The 21,876-nt window shown below is 37.3% G+C and overlaps 1 protein-coding gene across 1 annotated transcript in view; it reads right to left on the reverse strand.

Annotated features, from left to right (window-relative positions):
- Positions 1-404: 404 nt before the first annotated feature.
- LOC306875776 (CD81 protein-like) overlaps positions 405-21,876 on the reverse strand; it is a 31,832-nt gene continuing 10,360 nt past the window's right edge. The window contains exons 3-8 of the mRNA XM_079426503.1: positions 3,583-3,680; positions 2,878-2,952; positions 2,674-2,787; positions 2,477-2,563; positions 2,298-2,381; positions 405-2,191 (exon numbers count right to left, since the gene is read on the reverse strand). Coding sequence (XP_079282629.1) covers positions 2,129-2,191; positions 2,298-2,381; positions 2,477-2,563; positions 2,674-2,787; positions 2,878-2,952; positions 3,583-3,680 — 521 coding nt within the window. The 3' untranslated portion in view covers positions 405-2,128. The remainder of the gene's footprint in view (positions 2,192-2,297; positions 2,382-2,476; positions 2,564-2,673; positions 2,788-2,877; positions 2,953-3,582; positions 3,681-21,876) is intronic.

Raw genomic sequence — 21,876 nt, forward strand, 5'->3', positions numbered from 1 at the left:
CAGTTTTCAAAGTGAATACTACTGGAGCGGCACCTAGTGAAGGTGACAAGGTATTACAGCAACTACATCTGTGATAGAGGTGGCAGTGAAGAGTCCAGACCAACCAAGCCAGTCCTTCTAAACTCACTGTCAACTGATATCACAAATGTACATACAGACAATCACGCAAACTCCTTGGATTTTCCAGTCGAGTGACATCATAACACATTACAGCTATGACAGACAGTCCATTAGGAATCAATCTGGATTTGCTGTCTAAGTGATTAAGGGATAGGGTGATTCATTAATAAGGCTAGCAGGTATGTATGAATCCTCTCTATGGCTTGGATCACTGCAAAGTGGGCCAGAAGTTCAGTGACTGGGGCAGTGAATTTGCATGTGGTCCAACTCCTTGTGTGATGGTGTTGTGCCCATTTTCGACCCCCTGCTAAATTGTTACCCCTCTCGTTGAAATTGCTATCTGGTTGCCTAATCCTAACCCCTACCCCACACCTAACCCTAACACCTACCAATACTAGGATACTGGGGGGGGGGGGGGGGGGGGGGGAGGTAATAATCTGGCAGGGGTCAGGATTGGGCATAACACCGGCCATCCAGAAAAATACACTGTGTAGATTGTAGTGGGCATCAGAAGCACTGGGTTTACAGCTTTCCACAGCAAGAATGCTGATCTAGGATCATCTCTCTCGTCTATGTGATCTCACATATAAGAAACACAATGATCATAGATCAGTGCCCTTTCCGCCATTAAAGGAATATTCCAAGTTCAATATGATTCGCATGTTAAACTCAATTTATAATATTTGCGGCGTAATGTTGCCACAAAAACTAATTTTGACTCTTGAAAAATGCAAAAACCAATGCTACGGTGAGGCACTTAAAATAGAAGTGAATGTTGCAACTTTCTAGAGCAGGTTATTTAAAACAGAAATGTGTCATTTTATACATTGGCTTACATTAACGCATCTGTTAAAGCTTGCATATTATTCAGGCTTTTAAGTTGTTCTAATCATTTTGAGTTCTAGACTTGATTTGTTATGGCAGCTAAATTGTAAAATTGCAATGTTTACGAACCGGCCTCATTCGCTGTCATTTTAAGTACTTCATTGTATCCCAGATTGTTGCTGTTCTTTAAGGAGTGGAAACTACTTTATGTGGTAATCAACATTAATGTGTTACAAGTGCTGTTGACTGACATTAACTTGGTGACCCACAGAACCCGGTAAATAGTAAGTTTTGAACCGACTGAGCATGAATGGCACACAATGCATGAAGTAACGCTGTGATCGTCAACTTCAATAATTTTAAACCGGAACTATACTTTCCTTGTCCGAATTCCACTCCAGCTGACAGTGCGTGTGACGCAAGTCCACTAATGTCAGTGCATACTGTCCACGTGAAGCCTTGAAAACGAAGGTTCACTAGGTAGTGCACAGGCGCCCAACGCGTCAGTCCTAGACCGCTGTCTCCGGAGTGTATTTTGAGTGGCTCGAGTGTTCAACTGTGCGCTAGACGGAGCAGAACACGGAAAATGAAGTATATATGGGTTTTAAACGATATTAATACTTTTACTTTCAATAAGCACTCTATTCTGATTTGCTCTCCCACCTAGCTAACACTGTTTATTTAGTGGTTTCTCAGGAAGAAACGTGAACATACAAACAGCAGTCTCAGAGAGGAAGATGGACAGGAGTGTTCAATACAAGATTCATGCTTAAGAGCCATACAGGGCTGCAAATATATACAGTTTATACATGTACATACGTAAAGAATGATATTAACTGATAGCAATAGCAGTACTTCCAAAGTTAACAAAAAAAACTACAAGCAAATAAATGTATAAATTCTTCATGTGATAATGTACTGTGTTTGTAAGTCTTCTGCTATAGCTACAGATCACAACTAGTCTTTGCCAACTACAGCGTAAACAATAGCAGGCTAGTTGGTGGTGGATCCACTGCAACATTTGAAAAAAAAAATGCACAAAAATTGTTCTGAGACCTCAGGAACTGGACAAGGTGACTACATTAGGAAACAATGGTAGATACAAAACAAAATAGGAGATGGTAGATATAAAACACAATTTTTTTTGGCTGATGTTTTAAAGGTAATATCTTGCCCCTTTGTTTCAGTAAACAGGGCTGTTCCTGATGCCGCAGCAAAGCACCATGCTGAAGATCATCTCGAAGATCTAGAAAGAGAGAGGAAAATAAGTGTAAAATGTGATGCAAGCAACATCAGGGTAGAATATAACTTAACACACAGGCCCCTATATAAACACACTCACACTCACTCACCATGATAACAGCAACAACCAAGGCGGCAATGCCAATCAAATAGATCTTCTCAGAGAAAAGCTCTTTGATCTTGGTGTGACAGTTCTGAAAAACGGAAAAACAGGTTATTGTCATGCTATGTGGGATAATTTGGATGAGAATTCTTCAATATGAAGGTTTACTGAGGAGAGGCTTATTACAGCAGCAAATTTTTTGTCTTGAGGACAGGTATCTGAAAACCACATTGTAGCAGTTGAAATCAGGGATTCTTTGCCACAGCAGTTAAGCTGAAACCCAGAGATGACAGTGATTAGAAATATGTACAATAATTTGGTTTGAGAGGAGTTTGTTTTAGCTTGATTAATTGTGTGCTCCTCAGAACATCAGGACTACTTACAGTCTCATGAAAAACTTTCAAGACAGTAGCGGCAGCCTGCTTTTTCTCACTATCTGTAGCTGAAATGTCTCTGTCATGCACAGTGTCATAGAAACTGATCAGCTCTTTGGAGATCTGGAAAAAAAAGGTATAATTACAATTATGTAACCAGATGTGTATGTGTCAGCTTGACACATTGTATGCATGTTTGTCAGAGAAACTGACCTTGTCTTTATTCATGAATCCCCAGATTCCGGCAGCAACCTCACAGGCAAACAGAATGACCAGGCAGGCAAAGAACTGTGGGAGAGAAAGAAAAGGGATGTGTACTGTATGGACAGGAGTTTAACTCCTTAGAGATATATTTAAATGTTATACTTTTGATATATTTCTGTTACTGACAAATATTCACTAAAATTAATTGTATCAGTTTACAATTGATGTATACAAGCGGCACAAATGTAATAATTAGTCTTATATGCAATAAAGTTGAAGACCTTAAATGTAAAACTCTTACATTTTACACTATTTATTAAGAAAGTCCATATTAAAAGTTAACCTACGAAAGCGTACCTTAATTTACAGTGCAAACCAATAAGTATGAGTTGCCAATGTCAGTAACAAAGCCATAACTTAAGCAATCTTTTAAAAACTATACTACCATTCAAATTTGGTGCTCAAAAAACTTTTTTTTTTTTATCATTTATATATATTTTTTTAATTATTTTAGGTAAATGTATTAACCCAGGGGTGTCAAACTCAGTTCCTGTAGGGCCGGAGCCCTGCAGAGTTTAGATGCAACCCTAATTAAACACACCTGATCTAGCTAATCAATTCCTTCAGGCTTATTTGAAATAAATATACTTCCGATTATTGTTTGGCATCATGGGAATTGAGGAATTTGCTGAGAGGTCAGGATTTGTTACTCACTGTTCCGAGAAGACACTGGGATTCCTGTATGGCTCCATAGCAACCAAGGAATCCAACAAACATCATCACAGCACCGACAGCAATCAAGATGTAGACACCTACAAGAAGGAGCATGATGCGTGTTATCGTAAAGGAGAATCCAAGACCCCAAAACAAAACTAGGACTAAAGAGTGAGCCTTAAAGAGGCGCTAAATTGAACACACTGAACAACCAAACTATATTGGACCAGTCATCCGGTCTAAATGCTTTTTATATACCGAGGGTGCAGTACTTGATTGTGACCAGCAGGAGTCCCTATATGCTCACTTTGATGGGGCGGTAAGTTTACTTTAGGCAGAAGGAAAACTGCAGAGCATTTTTGGAAGTCACTAGGGGCCAAAATTAACTTCTTGTTTCCATTCCCTCATTCACATAAAAAGCCTCAAGTCAACAGCAAATCAGGATTCTTATGTAACATGACGTGCACTGGTAGATGGAAAAAAGAAAATATAAAGCTGTGGAGTTAAAGAAAGAAAAGAAAGAAAGAAAGCTCCCTCTTTTCCCAGTGTTTACATCTCTGAGGCTGAGTGATAACTGCTGTATCCATAGCAACTCAGCAGGCCCGAGGGTGCAGCAGCAGTGTTTGCGTGGATGTTCAAATGGCAGCAAATAGAGAGACGGACAGAGAGAAACAAACAGAAAACACTCTCTCTTAAGAAACAATCAGTCACACACACACACACACACGTTTGTTTTTGTGAAAAGTAGGGACATCCCATAGGCGTAATGGTTTTTATACTGTACAAACTTTGTGCTATTGCCCTACACCTAAACTTAGCCCTCACAGGAAACTGTGCATTTCTACTCTCCCCCCCCCCCCTAAAAAACTCACTCTGTATGATTTATAAGCGTTTTGAAAAGTGGGGACATGGGGCAATGTCCTCAAAAGTCACCTTCACCTTGTAATACCTATGTAACACCTGTCACATACACATTTATGTCCTGACTTTGACTCAGCACACAGAATGAGTGAGCATGAATTATCCTGCAACTGTATCTTTCACTGTGGCAATACCTGTTCACTCTTGCATGTTAGCTTCTGCATTTTTTTTGTACCATTGTTTTTTAAATGTTTTTGTTGTTGTTTTGTTTATTAACATCATTAGCTATATTATTTCTTCTCTCCAGCAAAATAAAACAAAACAAAACAATAATCCAATGTGGTGAACTGGTTTAATCAATTCACTGATTGATTCTATTTATTTTTGAAACCCTTTGTTTATTTTTGTGTTAAACATCAGCCATGAATTATACTATTTATCAACTAGCCTACATTTCAACAAGCTATATTTTTGTCAGGAAAAACAAAAAAATAGCTTTATGTGATAACATCTAAATTAACTGGTTTTGAGTCTAAAATATTATTTAATATTACTGATTCCTGAATCAACCTAAATGTCATTTTACATTAAATTAAGTGGAAATAGCTTCTTAAAGTCTGCATAAAATCTAATTATTCTTTGTTAGTGCATAGTACTAGTCTTGTGGTGAACAATTAATTCGAAACATTAATCCACAGAAACATTTTGTTTGATAATTTGATTCCCCTCTAAAATACGTCCAAATACTGAAGTGAAATTGGTTGCAACTCCTGTTTCACACAGACTTTAAGGAAACAACCACATGTCATTGTCAGCACTTTTTAAAGGAAGAGAACAGAACAGAAAACTCTCTCTCTCTTAGGTGTGGGAGAAAAAATCAATTCACCTAACTATCGCGATTCTTTTTAGAACTATTTAAAAATCGATTGGTTTACCTCAGAATCGATTTTTATTTCATTATTTTTTTTTCCCAAGAGGTGGTGGGGAGAAGTTAGCGCTTTTTCATTCCAACAGAGGGCGAAATGTATTGGTTTGTTCAACTTGGAGCAGCACCGCACAGACGTCAAAGTACCGCGAGAGCGACTCGAAAGCATGCGGAGCATCTGTTCTCTGTAGCTCTCACGGTTGTACTTCATACAAGAATTGTTCTGCGTGCGCAGTGCCGCTGCATTTAAACCACCAGGAATCACCGGTGAGAAGAAGTCATTTCTCACCTGATGAATGAGTCGATGAATTAATCATTTCTTTATGGGGTGAATTGCCCTAATGTGGGACATTTTTTGCACTTCAGACTTCTGTGACATATTGCGATGTGTAACCAAAACATTAAATCCACACCCAATACCATTTTAAAAAACCCAGGATGTGTCCTAATCAAATCAAAAGAGAAAATTCAGATATTGCAAATCGTCTGAGAAAATCTGCAGCTTCCTAATGTGGGACAGTTGTGTTCCCAATGTGGGACACTGAAAAATCTATGATAAAAGACCAAAAATCACATTGATACATGTAGAATAGTAAAATCTTATTTTATTTTAGATTCTCTCTTAAATCTTAGTTAATAATTCTCTTGGTTATGGATGGATGAAACATGGTTAACTGAACATCATCAGACCGATAATACAATATTATCTAGTTCAGTTTACTTAACAACAAACACAGCTTCAACAAACTTTAATTCATAAACTTGCTGTTAACTCCAGTTGAAAACGTTTAATCGTAACCTGAACTGGCTAAATAAAAACAAACTGCAGAGGTTAACTTTGGACTCCTACAATTCTGGAAACAAGCAGTCCTTGCATGTCAAGACACCTTTATAGTCTATAATCCCATTGTTCTCTGCACAGCTTTCGTGGAACCATTTCGAACAGACTGGACAAGAAAGCCAGTCCTCTGTGACCTTGGGGTCCTTTATGTTACCGTACGAATGCTGGCAGATAGCACAAGCATCCTGGTTCACCTGTCTGGTGTTTGTAGTTTTTTGCTTTTTCCCCATATATACACACAAAAAAAGAGCCTTCAAACCGCCCTCCAAGAATAAAAAAATTCACATGACTGTAAAAATCTGCATTAACAGTATTCTAATAGTGCATTACAAGACTAAAACCATGTAAATAACCATGTTTGTCCCACAAACCATGCCCCACCACACATTTTTGGCTCATTGAAGTACTGTCCCACATTAAGCTGATCATGCTGTCCCGGATTTGGAAACCACATTTCCTAATGTGGGACACTAAAAAATTTGATAAAAAATATAAAATATATAGTTTATACACACAAAGTTACACTATTTTTTGATGGACGAACATTTCATAAGCATATTAGGATAAAAGTAGCAGGATTGCTTTGTTTAAAATGTATTTAAATCCTTAATATCAAATTTGTTAAAACTCTATGTCACTAACCTTCGGATGGTCTTCACACAAGGTGCCTCCTGTTTGATGATTGGTCTACCCTCAAATATGATTGGACTTTTGATAGGTCATGTGATTTTGATCACATGACACCACAGCTTTGTCTAACCCATAGTTTCACTGTCATTCATGTATTTATGGGGGACCTACAAACACTAGACCTTAGGTGTCCCACATTAGGCAGTGTCCCACATTAGGGCAATTCACCCTACAAACTGATTAAAATAACCTTAAGCTTTTGTGTTTATTTTACATCAAACACAAGACAACTTTAAGAAAATAGTATCTAAATTAATTATATTTCTATTTTTATACAGTAAAAATAAAACGTACTTCAATTTAAAAGCCTTGGACAAACTCTTCATTGTTTTCCCTCAAAGCATTAAAAGTTGCACCTGGTGGAGTTTGAACTTAACATTAGACTGCTTCTGTTTCACAGAAACCCGGCACAGACGTGCATGTTCGGCTAGAATCGCTCTGAAGTCGTGCATCTTCGGAAGCGGAGCCGCGTTACAAAAATTGTTACAAAAAATGTCATGCACACCGTCGCGCGCACTCAAAGCGAACTTCTGCCAACACCGCGATGATGTCATATTTTCCGCGCGCACCTAAGCTATGCCTAAGCTAAACTATAAATCAGCCTTTAGATGGCGTCATACACGTTTCAAGCCGGTGCGAAAAAGCAAAACCATGAACGTCAAGTTCATTGTTGTTGGGAGGCGGAAAAAATGGACACACGTTTTTACCGAGCTGCCTAGCAAGTCTCCCAAAGTTTTGAAACATACACAAGTCTCATTACGTCTACCTAAAATAACATTTAAACACTGTAGATGTGTTTTATGTCTTCAAAATGCGGAGATCTTCACAGCAAACTAGCCTCCCGAAGATCGCTATCCCTCCGGCCCGTGGCTCGACTCCAGCTTCGGTCTCAGACGATTCAGAAATGGAGGCACAGTCCGCTCAAACAGATAAACGCAGTGATTCGTTTCACTTCACCCCCTACTAAAACTAACGCCTTGAAAAAATTAAGGTCTCACGACGAAGAGATCACTAATGCAACTCTTCTACAAAGCTATAACTTTACTGACGGCTCGCTTTGACTCACAAAATGAAAAACTAGAAGAAATGGCAAATCAAATGCGAAGGAACAGTATCATGGTCGCAGAGATTTCCAAGGCTGTCGAGTTCAACGCCGCTGAAATTAAAGAATGTAAATAAAAGTGCCTAGAGACAAGCAAAACACTCTTGGAATTAACTACATCGCACAAAGACCTGGCGATTAGAACACCTGAACTGGAGCGGTATAAACGAAGATGGAATCTCCAGATCAACGGTATGAAAGAGAAGCCTGAAGAGGATCCCCGCAGGGAAGTTATCGGTCTTTTTCCTGAAATCGCACCGCACCTGATTCAGAAATTAGATGACATTGTTGACACAGAATCGGCAAGAAGGAGCCAGGGAAACCAAGGCAGATGATTGTGCAGTTTACAATGCGGAAATACAGGGATGAATTTTGGAAATCAACAAAGAATTCATCAGTCTGCCGGGAATGCGGAGTTCGATTCAGGAATGATCTAATGAGGGAGGACCGGCTGGCCTGCGCTGCGCTCTGGCCGTTGATCGATCAAGCGCGCAAGGCAGGAAAGAAAGCGTACTACCGTGGACCGTTTGGTTACATTGAAGGCAAACACATTGACTCAACATGATTATTCACTTGAACTGATTACTGGTAGAATGGTATGAGATATGACTGTTTTGGAGACGCACTAGGTTGTGAGGTATGTTCTAGGTTCGTGGTTAGACAACCAGGTGAATTTTTTGTTCTCTCTCATACAAGTGTTTGCACTTTTCCTTACATTTTGCACTTTTCTTTTTTATTATTATGATTCCAGTTAAATTGTCATTTTCTTTAATGTCACTGAATGTTAGGGGCATTCAAAACAAGGTTAAAAGAAAAGCAATGTTCTTATTTTGTAAAAGTAATGGTTCTCACTGCATATTTCTACAAGAAACGCACTCTGTTTTAACGGATACTGCTTTTTGGTCTAGTCAATGGGGACATAAGATGTTACTTAGCCATGGTTCTCCTCACTCGGCAGGTACTACAATTTTATTCAACAACTGTCCAGGGAAAGTAATCACTTCTAGATCTGATCTAAGTGGACACTGGTTAGCGGTTGTTTTAGATATTGAACATATTTTTTTCATTTTGGTTAATGTATCTGGCCACAATAATTGTAAACTGAATCAAAATTTACTTAAAGAGGTCTCTTCTCTAATCTCTGATTTAAAGAGGGTATACCCTACAGATACCATTGTTGAAGGTGGAGATTTTAATATCGCACCGGATGAAACACACGATAGACATCCTCCCAAAAGCATTACTTCTCAACCAAATCCTTTGGTATCCCATTTCTGCACTAGTCTTAAATTGATAGATGTCTGGAGATATCTCAATCCTAATCTCAGGCAGTTCTCTTGGTTAAGACCTAATGCCACCAGCAAGTCAAGAATTGATTACTGGCTTATTTCAGATAACTTAATATTATTTGTTAAAGACTGTGCTATTTCAGCAGCACCCTTGACAGACCACTGTGCTGTTTCACTATTATTCAAACCAAATCACAACACTTCAAGGATAAGGGTTATTGGAAATGTAATTCTGATTTACTTAATAACGAGAGGTTCTGTAATAAAGTTAAAGATCTAATTCTGGAAATTAAGAACAGTAGTAACTTTAATTCTAACAAAGCCAGATGGGAGTTCCTCAAATGTAAAATTTGTGAATTTTCATTTAATTACAGTAAAATACTTGCCAAAGTAAGCAGACAACAAGACCATAATATTATTTATGAAATTAACAAATGTTGTAATAAAAATGAATAGAATGATACTGAAAAAAACCCCCAAAATGGTCTGCAATTATAACTGGACAATCTTTATATTAAGAAAGCCAAAGGTGCATATATACGTTCTAGGGCTAAATGGATAGAAGAGGGTGAAAAAAGTACTTCTTTCTTAGATTAGAAATTAGAAGACAATCAAGTAACTCAGTACTTTCACTAATGATAAATGATATTGAATGTATGGATCCTACTCTAATAAGTAAGAATATCTATCAATTTTACAGTGACCTGTATTCTTCCAACTTCTCCCCAATAGAGTGTAATAATTTCTTTGATAATATAATACATTTTATTCCCCACATTGACAGTGATTGGAGAGATTGCTCTGAATATCATTTCATATTTTGGAATGATATTAGATTATTAATATTTAATGCTTTTGTTGAATCCCTTGAAGATGGATCTTTAGGCCCCACCATGAATCAGGGTCTGATTACATTAATCCCTAAACCAGATAAAGATATGAGATATATGGATAATCTTCGTCCGATCACATTGCTCAATAATGATTATAAAATTTTCACGCATATATGTTATTAGATTAAAAGTGGGCATCAATAATTTAATTAACGAATCACAATCAGGCTTTCAGCGCGAGCGCTTCGAGGGTAGAGCCTGGTTTATACTCGCCGTGTCAGCACGAGCGCGAAGGTGCGCGTCGCGGATGGAGCGCAACGGAGGATTTTGTTTTCAAACTAAAGTAAAAGACCGCTTCTTAAACCAGAGAAGGGGAACGTGGTGGTATTCTTGTAGAAAAAACATGCAAGTCCTGTCAGCTACAGCCAGTTTAGTTTTACTTTTCTTTTTGTTTTTGTTTTGAGAAGCTTGTTATCTTTGCTGTTTACCTCACGTTACGCTATGGAGGCTTTCCTTAATTTAAAAAAAATATATATTCATATTTATTTTCTTCCTCAGAGTTTGCTAAACATTCTGTAATATACTCGGTATATAGTACAGCATGTGATGTGTCCTGTGCCATGCCTCGTCTTATTCGTTTTTGTTAATAAATGTTATGCAAGCTAGTTTGTCATTGTCAATGTACTGTTTTATTGTTGTTGTGCTTTTTAATTAAGAATAACAATGAATCCATCTTTTGTTTTAGTCTTAAAAAATGAAAGGTGTATAGATATAAGCAAAACAGACAATTATTTTTTCTTGCAAAATGTGACACCAAGATCGCGAATTTGAAAGTGAAAGCGCACAAAAAAAGAATTCCTGATCACAAAATTTAAATCACAAATAATACAGATGAAAAAGAACGAGTTGAATGTTGAACACTTTCGTTACCATATAACTATAAACTATGATAAAAGTTCATCAGCATGCATTTATTAATCAAATGTTCAAATGTGCAAAAACAAAAAAACAAAAAACAAATTGCAACCAAATTATGTGCTCGTGCGACCAACTGAGAAAGTTAGTCGCAAAAGTGAGATCAGTGGGAAGAATGAGTCTAGAGCCCTGCGTGAAAGACTGCTAATTCTCAAAACATTTTTTGTTAAGATGACTGAAAGGAGGAAAAACCAAAGTGAAGTATGGACTTACTTCAAGCAGTCATTTATTTACTTCCCATCCCTACTCTCTCTCTTAAGAAAAAAATCAGCCACACACAAATTGAAATCGAAGTAACTCATCACACCGAATATGAATGAGCATGAATTATCGTTATTATTGTCTGCATTCTCATCATATTGTACTTACATTGTAGGCACAGCTACAAAAAAAAACCTGTTCAGCATCATTGGCTTAAAATCAAAATAATTCCTTGCTCTGGAAGTGTAATGCAAACCCTTCTTTCTTTGTTCAGTTGATCTTGTCCTTCCACCCCCTCTCTCATGCTCCGGCCTGCACAGCGACACACCCAGGGCACTTTCACTTACAAACTAAATCTTTAGAGTATAATTCTATTTTGTTTTTAAAACATCTAAATGTCCTGCTGTCATTTAGCGACTGTGCCCACTCCCTTGCAAGAGAATTTAAAAAAAATCAATGCAATGTGGGGTGGTGCAGGAGTGGACTGATCGAATCCTGGTTCCATTTACTTAATTGCGGTGAGTAAGGGGCTAAAGGAACTGCCACCAGGCCATTTCTCAGTGTGACAGGCCTGAATGGAGCACTACGATGTTACTAGCATACTGAACAGCTGCATAATATACACCAGCTCTCCCGCTGTCACACTTTCACTTTTTCTTTAACCAAACCACTTTCTTTTTGCTCCTACTATTAACTAGCTGTGCAGAGTGTGGTAAGTTTGAGACAAGTTTCAAGTAATCTAAAAATAACTGATGTGAATAAGTAGAAGAATGTAAGGATATTTCTATGACCAGGTGCTTCCTGTAGGGAATAAACATCTTATGACATAATACACCGAAGAGACCCCCAACTCTCTGTACTGGCCTCCTGGATCGAGGCGCTTACTCCACTGTCTGCGTGCATGTGAGTCTCGGAAAGAGTATTTGAAATCATGTGTGAGTGCAAACAAAGTTGCCAAATGCAGCTGCTATTTTTGTTAATTCGAAGAGCAGACATCTGGCTCCTGGCCAGTGAAGGAGAGAGAGAGAGAGAGAGAGAGAGAGAGAGAGAGAGAGAGCTGGGCGTGTCACATGAGGAAAGGAACAATGGAAAAAAAAAGACATAAGCAAAAAAAATAAAAATAAAAACAGGAAAATATGAAGGAGAAGAATGGTGAAAGGAGGACTGGGAACAAAAGAGTCTGAGAAGAATGAGACAAATGTGGTAAGAAAAGGAAGTGAAGGAGTGGACAGGGTAAAAGTGCGGACACCGTTCAGCAATATTTCGGGTGGAAAAAATGTGTCATTTCAATAGGAATCTATGCAATCAGAATTTTTGTGCAACAGCGGAAAATTTCGTAACGCAGATTTTGTAATGGATTTAAGTTGGTCATATGAGTTCATCATGTTGACTTCATCCATCACGACACTATTGACAATAGACAACTGAACTTTTTTTGCCCGCAAAATTTTCCAACAGGTTTCAAATAGTTTGCAGATCAAACCATCCGAAAGCTGCTTGGTTTGAAATTGATTTCTGTGTTAACTATGCACCACAGTATTGACAACTGCAATTTTGCTGAAATTTTGTTCATGTGACCACACCTTGAGGGTGAAAAAGGAATAGGGAAGTCAGTGCACACGCTGCAAACTTTAAGCACAAACAGATGATGCCAGAGTTCAGAGTTGAACCACAATGGAAGTAACGGTGAGAGGAGAAGCTGCAGTGAGAGTGAAGGAGGGAGAGAGAGAGAGAGGGAGACGGAGAGGGAGAGGAAGGGTGGCATGTTCTCAGACAGCAGGCGGAGCTGTAGTTGGAGGAGGGGTGCTGGGATGTGTGAGCAGATTTTTCCTCTTGTTTTTTTTTCTCTAGAGACTGTTTTCTGTAACTTACATCCTTTGAACACACATCTTTGCTTTTGAAAGTCCAGACATGCACTTGATTTATTGTATCTACAAATGTGGTAACCTGCAATTGTTACTTATAAAGAGCTGTTTCTAAACTGATCTAACCATTAAATTTAATTTTGTAGGAGTGACCGAATATATTCAGGATGATCAAGTTAATAATATATAGATTTTTAAAAATGTTAATGTTAAATAATGTATAGATTTTGTTTGTAAAATAAAAATGTAAGATGTTATAATTTGTATTTTTAGTATACACACAACAAACTCTTTCTATAATTTTGTGTTAAAATGCTTAAACATGAGTGATGGATTGTGAAACTAGCCTGCAAAAGCTATTTCTGTAGAAGAAAAATATTATTGAACACTACTGAAGCAACCTAAACACATCAGGTTACACTAATAAATGTGATTTTAAGGGTCGGATTAAGTGGAAAGAGCTCCTTAAGGAAACAACTGTATGTTAGCACTTTTTAAGTTGTAGGCCTGTGGCTAGTGTTATTCTGGAAGTACATTTGTTGAAACTCTAAGTATAATTACTTCCTTTTCCTGTTTTCCTCATTAATCTTGCCTTTTTTCCCTGATCATGCTGCCAGCTCCTTTTCCTCACGCTCAATCATCACCATTCACTCCGTCTCACAAAGATGTGATATCATCAGGACCTTTGTGTTCCCGCTCTCACATCTCTGATTCCGTTCAAGATTCACTCACCCTTCATCTTGGTTCCCAAATCTTTTTCTCTCACTGTCTGTATTTGATGGTATGATATCTAGAAGCTATGACAGTAACTACTACAGCGCAAGGAGAGGGTTGGAGAAGGCTGAATTAATACTCTCCTTTCACAAAAGAAAAAACAAACTTTGTTTAAACACGTCAGGAAGTAACAGCCCAAACTGGATTCTTAAGATATGCCATTCAAATTTGAAGAAACAAGACAAATCGAAAGCAGAAAACCTTGAAAAACACAAAAGGCCAAGTCACAATACTTCAAGGTCACTTCCTTGGGGAATGTAATGTTTGCTCAGCTAAAATACTCAATTTGACCTTAAAAATACAGCAAAACAAGCCATTCTTATGGAAAAGCAAAACATCAGAACAATTAATACTAACTTGAAATAAATAGGGTCTGTTAGCCTGAAAAGAACTAGAGATAAGTACACAAATGCATGTCTGTAGCTGTCTGATAAGTAAGAACATACCGAAGAAAACTGCATTAGTTTTGCATTCCAAGGAAGGCAGGCTGCTTTTGAAGAAAATTATATATTATATGTTTCTTCCATTTTTTTCAAAGTTATATAATAAGTAATATTTTTACACTGTACAATATAGCATTATTAACAAAAAAAATCTATATTACATTACTATTACTAGCAATAACAGCATTGCTTAATATGTGTCTCAATAAGGTCAGATAATTATTATTATTTTTTTTTCACCAACTCATCACACCGTGCTTCCATCTGACAACCAGCAAACACTCACTTCAAATTAATTTGTCCACTTGAAAAGGCTTTCAGTGGAGAAGAGCATAAATCCACATCAGTTCTGTGGTACAAATAACTCAAAGACAATGAGCTGCAATGCCAAAGCTGAGTGCTGATGGATTTTCAAAGTGATTGTGATCATAGGAACAGGAAGCCATTTGTGCTAATTGAATATAAATGAATTCTAAGTATTGACTGAATAAAACATTTTTTTAGCTAAGTGTTTCATGATGCCTGCTGACACTATGCTATCAGATGAAATTTGCGCTAAAGGGAATATTCAACAAATAATGTTACTACTTTCAGTATCGTTTTGGTCAAAAGGTTTATCTTTGTATTCCATGCAGGAGTATTTGAGTTTTACTTTCAGACTGACAGCCCCCACTGGTGATCTCCACAGGATGTTTTTATTAGATTGCCATTGAGTTTATAGCTTGCCAAGTGTCTGATATTGGTCCAAAAATACATTATCTCTTTAGCCACAATTGGCTTGTTGCTCACTGGGTGGAGTTGGCTACTTAAAGAGGCATCAATAAGACATTTATTCACTATGTTTTCTGTACTAAAAGGAAGATGTGGGGATTTCTCTGGTGAATGAATCACACAAATATCCTTTCCAGAAAACAATTACTCAACTGTACCGTACACGAGATTGTTCTACAAAATAACCGACATTTTTGTGGGGTTACCCTACACATTGTTTAGTGGTTAGTGGTAGTTTAAATATTATAACACAGCGAATGTTTTGCATTGCATCCCATAGAATTTGTATAATTTCCATTTAAGGTTTTAAATAAATAAGATTATTTTTAATTATTATTTTACTTTTGTAAATTAAGAAAATAAATACACTAGCATTCAAAAGTGTGGGGTCGTAAGGTATTTCAATGTTTTTGAAAGAAGTTTCACCAAGGCTGCGTTTATTTTTTTCACAAACACAGTAAAATCTGTAATATTGTAAAACTTTACTACAATTAAAACAAATAACTTGGTTTTAATGTATTTAAAAATGTACTGTATTAATGCGATGGCAAAGCTCATTTCCAGCACCAGTGTCACATGATCCTTCAGAATATGTTGATTTGGTGCTCAAGAAACATTTCTTTCATGTTGAAAACAAATCTGCTGCTTAATAATTTTGTGGAAACTGTGATATAGTTAAAAAACACACTTTTGACTGGTAGTGTATAGCTTCACTTGTGCTTGAGTTATCACTGTGAAACAGGCCGCAGAATATAATAGAGCCCTATGATTAGTAGCAAAATTTGTGTACCCAAAGAGCCAATAAGGCTAGAAGAAGCACTAATGGCACTAATGTCATATTTGTTTGAGTCCTGAATCCAGTCTTATCCAAACTGTAGTGTTTAAGTAGCAGCACTTACTCATCTAATTTAGTTGCTATGGATACATCCCTTCCCTGCCATTATGGAATAATTGAGTCACCCAGGCCAGCTCCATTCCCCCTCACACTCAGCAGCAGGCATTTTCAGGGAAAGGCTGACCTGACCACACACCACCATGAGGCTTACACAGTGGCCGATGGGAAACACTCAAGAAAAGATAAGAGAAGGGAAAGAGTCTCAAATGTTTGTACAACAATGAGTCTTTGGATTTTTTAGTCACAGAGTTTGTGTTCACCTGACGCTGTTTCTAGAACATAATGTATTCATGAGTAGTAAATATCACAACACTGCTTTATGGAAATGAATGATTGACTTTTACTATTTAATATTTATGAGTGCCTATTCTTTAATCGCATACTATTTTGTCGCTATGAGACGAAGTGATGACTTTTAAAGAGACAAGCGTAATTCTATTCTGAGCAAATAGCTTCCCCACCTGGACCCGCCCACCGCTCTTTCTCTGATGGACTTGAGCTCTAGTTGTGTTCTCTCACATTACACTCCATAAAGAGCAAGGCAGGGTGTGTAGAGCTGCTGGCTGCAGGCCATTTCCTCACATTAAGATGTTGAGAGCTGTAATGTTTCATCTGCAGCTCCTTACATGGCATCTTTGCACTTTGCAGACAGACAATAGATCACAGTATACTTGTTCTGTTTCAACCTGAGTTCTAAATCGCATTCTGTCATTCATCACTTGCATTGCGTCATTCCCTTAAATCTCTATTTCACTATTCTGCCAAGTGCATGTCATACCACAGAATTTGCTGATTCTCCGGCTTTGCTTTCATACCTTACAGGAATAAGCAGCTGTATTATTTTTCTGACAGTACTCTTTATTGCATTGCCATGTGTAGGGCTGGGTATCGTTCAAAAATGTTCGATATCGATACCGATACCGATACCTTGAGTTCGATACCGGTTCTTGAACGATACTTTTTTCGATACCAATTTTATGAAAACAGTTTTAACAAGATTACATTATCTCAAAAAACTTTGGTTTTATTTTTTTCAGCTTGTTGACATGTATACAGACTCAAAGACTCATCTCCTGAGCCACTGCACAAAGGAACACAATATAGCCAACACAATAAATCAGTACAAATAATTTTAATAAAGTTCAAATAGTTTTCAGTTTACACTAGTGCGTGCTCGTTTTAAAACGCATAGCTCAGACAGAATCATCATTTCTATTCATTTATTCTAGGTTGTTAAAGACTTCAAGAAATTTAAAATCTTTATCCACTTTCATAAGTGGATGTTTTATTTTCTTTCACATACCCCCGGTTTCACAGACAAGGCTTAAGACTAGTCCTAGACTAAAATGTAAATCTGAGCTTTTTCAGATGAAAGAAACTTGCTTTGACTGATCGTAAAATATGTCAGTGCCTTTGTTTTGTCTTAAGATGCACACCAGTTATGTATTTTCTAAGGCATGGTTATGAAAATTACTTAAATGTCCTAATTTAACTATGGCCTAATCCTGGTTTAGGCTAAACCCTGTCTGTGAAACCGAGCCAATATGTTTTATTGTTATTAAATTCTATGGTGTAGTATGTCTAATTATTTGAATGCATAAAAACATTTTTATTCAAATTTATTCTTAAAACAGCCTTATTAAATGTTTTATTTTTCCTCAGAAATTCTGTGTTCTGTATCTGGTTTTCAAATGAAGACATAAAACAATTTCATTTTTCTTTTAAATTATTGAAAATAAAACTATTTATTTATTTATTTTGGCAAACTAAATTTTACTATTAAAATTAAAACATGGAAGAAATGTTGTGTGATCATTAATTAAAAAATACGAGTTTTAATAATTTTAATAGTAGCGTAGTAGTAGCAGTATGTACACTCTGCTGAACAATATTAATATATTTCTGTCGCAGTGTCTTCCAAGTAAATCCGAACTTTTATTTTGACGGGTTTCCGGGAATACCTTTACAGTTCTGTGTGTATCTGATATGACGCAAGTTTTACTCAAATCAAACGGTAAAATGCTCATGAAGTGACTCTCAGAGCAGTTCTAGAGCTGTTGTTCATGTGTTTATGTCCTCATTTAGTGAGACGGCAGACGCTGAAATGTCACGCGAGCTTCAGTCTGTGTGTAGTAATCAAACTGCGGGATATAGAGAGCAGACTGCTCCGTGCGTTTTCGAAACGCTCTCGCGGATGTGTCAAACACTGATCAATCAGCACCGCGTCACTTCTAGTCAAACACGCCTAGTGCTGCAGGCTTATTGGCTCACTGACGTTAATGAGATTAACCCCTTAGGTATCGAAATTTGGTACCGAACGACCAGACGTTTTTCGATACTCGGTGGTATCGAGGCAATTCGGTCGGTGCCTAAAAAATATCGAACTCGATACCCAGCCCTAGCCATGTGTTTGGATGCCACAAATCCGAATTTTACGTCTTGCCTTCTTGCCCCCCTGACCACTGCTGCTGCCATGGTGCCTGAGTCCTCAGCTGTTCCCAGACATCACGCAGGCCACCCGCTGGGCTTTTATAATAGGGTCTGTGTCCTGCTGTAGCACTGGACCTTGGTGGTCAAAAGGTTAAGCGCAGATATACTAATGGCGAAGTTCTTTTTTGTTTTTCGCTTAGGTATATATTTGAAACTATACATGTTTTTTGAAATTTAAATTGATTGCTGTTCATGATTAAGGGCTCAAGCTCTCAAGCTCTAACATGAATCAGTAATAAAATTGACACAAAGGTGGAGATGGGGTGGTAAAGGGATATCTGAATAACTTTTAGTGGTGTGAGTTAAGCAGCCATTTATACATGCTTACTCTTGCATCGTGACTGGCAGGATTAGAGGAACATGCTCCTCCCAAACCTTTGTTTAAAACTCCTATAAACTACAATTAGGTTGAGGTTAATAGCTGTTGAAAATGAGTTTCAAATGATATGAAACACAAATATTTTGTTTCAGGAAACCCAGTGAGCGGTGTTAGCTGTATATGAGCTATATTCACTTATACACGCAAGATGTACACAAATACAGAAAGTTAGTCCCATCTGTAACCAGCCCTAAATGTTCAGGAAATACTTAACATGACTCACTGAGAATTTCACATTTTCCAAACCCTAAGCAGGGCCACAATTATTAAACTCCTCCCTTTAGCACACAGAGCTGCAAAAATATCTCCAACTGAGCAAAACAGATATAATATTCTGCATTTCAGAAGAAAGAAATTGTATGTTAAGTGTGTTTATGTGTTTGATGGGGTAGGGGATTGGGAAAGAGACACAGAGAAGGAAAACATACAGTACAAACCCTGTGCAATTGTGGCTCTTAAACAAGATTTTCCTGTTTCCATTAGTTATATGCTCATTAACAAACATGTTGAAAATACTAGGTTTCACTTTTGGATGAGTGTAAGCCACGTGTTTTCCATAAAGCAGGCAAAGTGATCTAGCTGAAAAAAAAACTCTTAAAGACCAATGGATAAGAGAGGAAAAGGGAAATAGAACAGTGTTTTCACAAAAGCGACAAGGAGGTTTTTTTTTTTACAGTCTGAGAAAGCGGACACCTGTACTTAAACAAATTATAGTTTCCATGTATCATAAGACAAAATACACAGCTAAGCTGAAAATGAAATGAGAAAGAGCTTTAAAAAAAAAAAGGTATATTGCAACAAAACACAAGTATGGCGATAGATCGCTCTATTTCCTTATATGTGCCTCTTTTATGCTCTAAAGTCTAACATGTACTTTTATGTGCCAAACAATATTAATTTTACAATTTATTTTTTATTCTGTATATTTTTCATTGAGTGTTGCCTTTTAAAAAATACTACCTTTTAGCTGGAAAACAATGGCCTACATGACTCAACTACCTGCATGTCAACCCAACCTTGGTGGTGCCATATTTAAATCAGCACAATTTGCAATAACAATATTACAATAATAATAAGCACAATTGTTGACATTTGCAAGGCATTAAAGGCCATCTAGAAAAGAATCTCATATAATGTGAAAAAGATTAATAAACCATTCCTTTAAATAATTTTTGTTGACATTTCAGGTATAGATTTCTCTCTTGAAATCCACGCCTCAGTAAATATTAGGTCTTATAATAGCTTTGACATGTACCCACTTGTTAACCTCTGTGCCTTAACATACACAAGGCCTTCCTGAATAAACAAAATGCTTTTAACAGTTGCCATCAGAAACAGCCCACCTGTCCATCTGTAAGAGTCCTTGACACTAACCTCTGACCTCACAAATGTCCAGATGAACCATCTAATCAGTTTTCCATGGATGTCAACTTATCTGTAGATTTGTATTTGGAAATTTACTTGTCAGCAATCACTGGGAAGAAACAGAACCATCTGTACTGTTGTGGAAGCTTCAGCGGAAAACTTTAAAACCTTTACAGACGCAAAACCATCAGCTAGTACTAAAGTGAGCATTTCTTCTGTTATGTGTTTCAACTGACTTCTCTAGTGGGTGATATTACAAAATTAATTTGGGTGAGTGTCACTGCTTGATTCACTGCTCCTCACCAATACAGTTATCCAGTGAGCTAAATATTTATTGAACAAAAGTCCTCTTTCTTTATTTTTATAATTTTATTTCAATCATGGCAACTCGCGGAAAAGTTTAGCATGGTGATGGATATGACAATGTTAATGTGTTTGGTCTTGGCGGAATAGATCTGCTACACTGCTGCTGAATTGCTGCTGCTGTTGGCTATTGCTGTAGTTGTAGATTATTGCTGCTGCTGCTGCAAGCAAGTACAGGAACTTGCTACTGCCAATGCATATGGCGATACGGTGCCATGAGTATTTAAGACATACTGCTGCTGCACAATAGCATATAAAATAACCCGTAGCAGATCTATACAGGTGGAGCTGGGGAAGGTGGAGGGCTTCAGAGAACTCTGAAAGCTGCGCGGCAAGAATCTCAAGTGAAAACTAGCCAGCCATATAAATGCAAAGCATTAAGCACATTGGCTGCATGTCCAGCATAAACCAATCAGCTTGTGCCAAGTCATTTAACTCTTTGAATATCATCACTTAACAACCCGTCAGCTTGCGCCATCTAGAGTTTCATGACTGAACTATTTATTTACTTTAAGACACATACTGTATAAATGTACTAAAATGGATCTTTGAGCCACTTTAAAACAAAGAAAATAAAAAATATGCAATAGGAATCACTGGGCAAAAGCAGCATCTGTGTTTATTCTGTGTGTTACTACTGTGTAAATTTATACATTATAAATTAAACCAGTCATAAGGTGCATTTCCATTACAGATTTGTGCAAAACCTTTGCAATATTTATAAATGTCAATAAAAAAACTATTGTGAAATAGTTTTATTACGCAAAATTAACTAAAACTGAATTTTTTCCTCTCGTCATGGCAGCGGATGTTGGTAGGTTTGCGTATATACCAGCCACCGCACTAGCCATTATTTTTTAATCGAAGGAGACTTATGCGTGTATCTTTAGCAAAGCAGTGCAGAGAGCCGCTTTTGGGATTCTTACATGCCACATTACATGTGCAGTGTAAATAAGGGGTTATCCATCCAAGCATTAATGGGAAGGAAAGCCCCTTATACTTGAGAGCAGCCACGTATGAGGTGATTCCTGGAGGTTATAGTACATTAAAGAATGATCATGTGATTTTTACGTATGCTAAGTGACCTGTAAATGCCACCTGTAAATGTTTCTATTGCAGTTTTGCGATATATATTCCTTTTTTGAATTGTCTAAACCTACCTAATGTGAGCATACAAACTTTATTGCGATATATGGGAGTTTTTACGAAACTGACATGTTTCCATTAGACAT

Source organism: Barbus barbus, assembly GCF_936440315.1.
Source record: "Barbus barbus genome assembly, chromosome: 1".
NCBI lineage: Eukaryota > Metazoa > Chordata > Actinopteri > Cypriniformes > Cyprinidae > Barbus > Barbus barbus.